General features: G+C 48.7%; 1 protein-coding gene across 1 annotated transcript in view; it reads left to right on the top strand.

The window, feature by feature from the left end:
- The window catches only part of mot15 (uncharacterized protein), a gene marked incomplete at both ends in the record, with an annotated part of 12828 nt that overhangs the window by 7359 nt on the left and 4364 nt on the right, over positions 1 to 1105 (top strand). Inside the window, one exon of the mRNA XM_002947655.1 lies at positions 797 to 800. Coding sequence (XP_002947701.1) covers positions 797 to 800 — 4 coding nt within the window. The remainder of the gene's footprint in view (positions 1 to 796; positions 801 to 1105) is intronic.

A 1105-nucleotide genomic window follows, 5' to 3' on the forward strand; every position in this document is an offset into this window, starting at 1 on the left:
TTTTGTGCGCATGAATGATTTGTGATGCGAATAAACCCCCCACATCCATGTTGTGCAAACATCGGAGGTTACTGCTCTATCTACATTAAAATCCTACCCTGCCGCACTTGGCCCATCCAGCTACCAACTCATAGGCAGGGCATATAGCAGCATCTATCTGTATCCTTACAGATCTAGTAGATTGCAGCACGTGGCAGATGCTCGCCTGGTGGCACGACTGACCTTGCGGAAGCGTGGAGCTTAGGGGCCTTGCTGAGGCGGGAAGGAGTCCAACCCAGCGACAGGCACTAGCTTACATAGACAAGATCGAAGCAACTAAGACGGTGGCAGCAGAGTCTTGGACTCCGAACACCAAGCAGTCGTGATACTGAAGTGCCTGGCCAGAGCACCCCGCCCGGGTAGCTTATATCTTGGCCTACCTGCCGGACGAATCTCTACTACGGTCCTGTCGTACTGTACTAGGATACTGTCGATGGGGCCCGGGGCCCCAGCCTGTTAGGTGTCGCTACGAACATCCGATATGTCCGTGTCATGATATTGTGTGACATGTACATGTACGGAACTTGAGTCGAATCGTCAACGGAATTAACAGGTGTTGTTATTAATAATCGTTAAAATATTTGGAGGGAAATGTAGCGTACTACACAATAACATCGTCGGCTAGCATGCATAGCTATAGCTACCCCATCCAGAAATCCTACATAACTCTAGCCAACCAATTACACAGCCGATTAAATGAGACGCCCACCTAGGCCTTGAACCTACCCATGTGGCACATGTACATCCCCATGTACAGGCAGGTGCTTTAGGATGTGATGCCCACCTTTGTACTTATTACTCGACATATGCATATGAATCGCCTGCTGGTCTACATTTCTTCATGCCTATGCATGCATGCATGCATGCATGCATGCATGTGCATGCATAGGCATCCAGCAGGCTATCGGAGCCATGTACAGGAGCTCGCAAACATTAACGACGAAACTGCTATATGTCTGTATCAACCAATAAAGCTCATTCATGTCAGAACGGAATAGTGCTAGTTACGTTTTATAGATGCTTTCCATTGGCAGTGATACAGACTGAAGGCGGACGATCCTCCCTT

Source organism: Volvox carteri, assembly GCF_000143455.1.
Source record: "Volvox carteri f. nagariensis unplaced genomic scaffold VOLCAscaffold_7, whole genome shotgun sequence".
NCBI lineage: Eukaryota > Viridiplantae > Chlorophyta > Chlorophyceae > Chlamydomonadales > Volvocaceae > Volvox > Volvox carteri.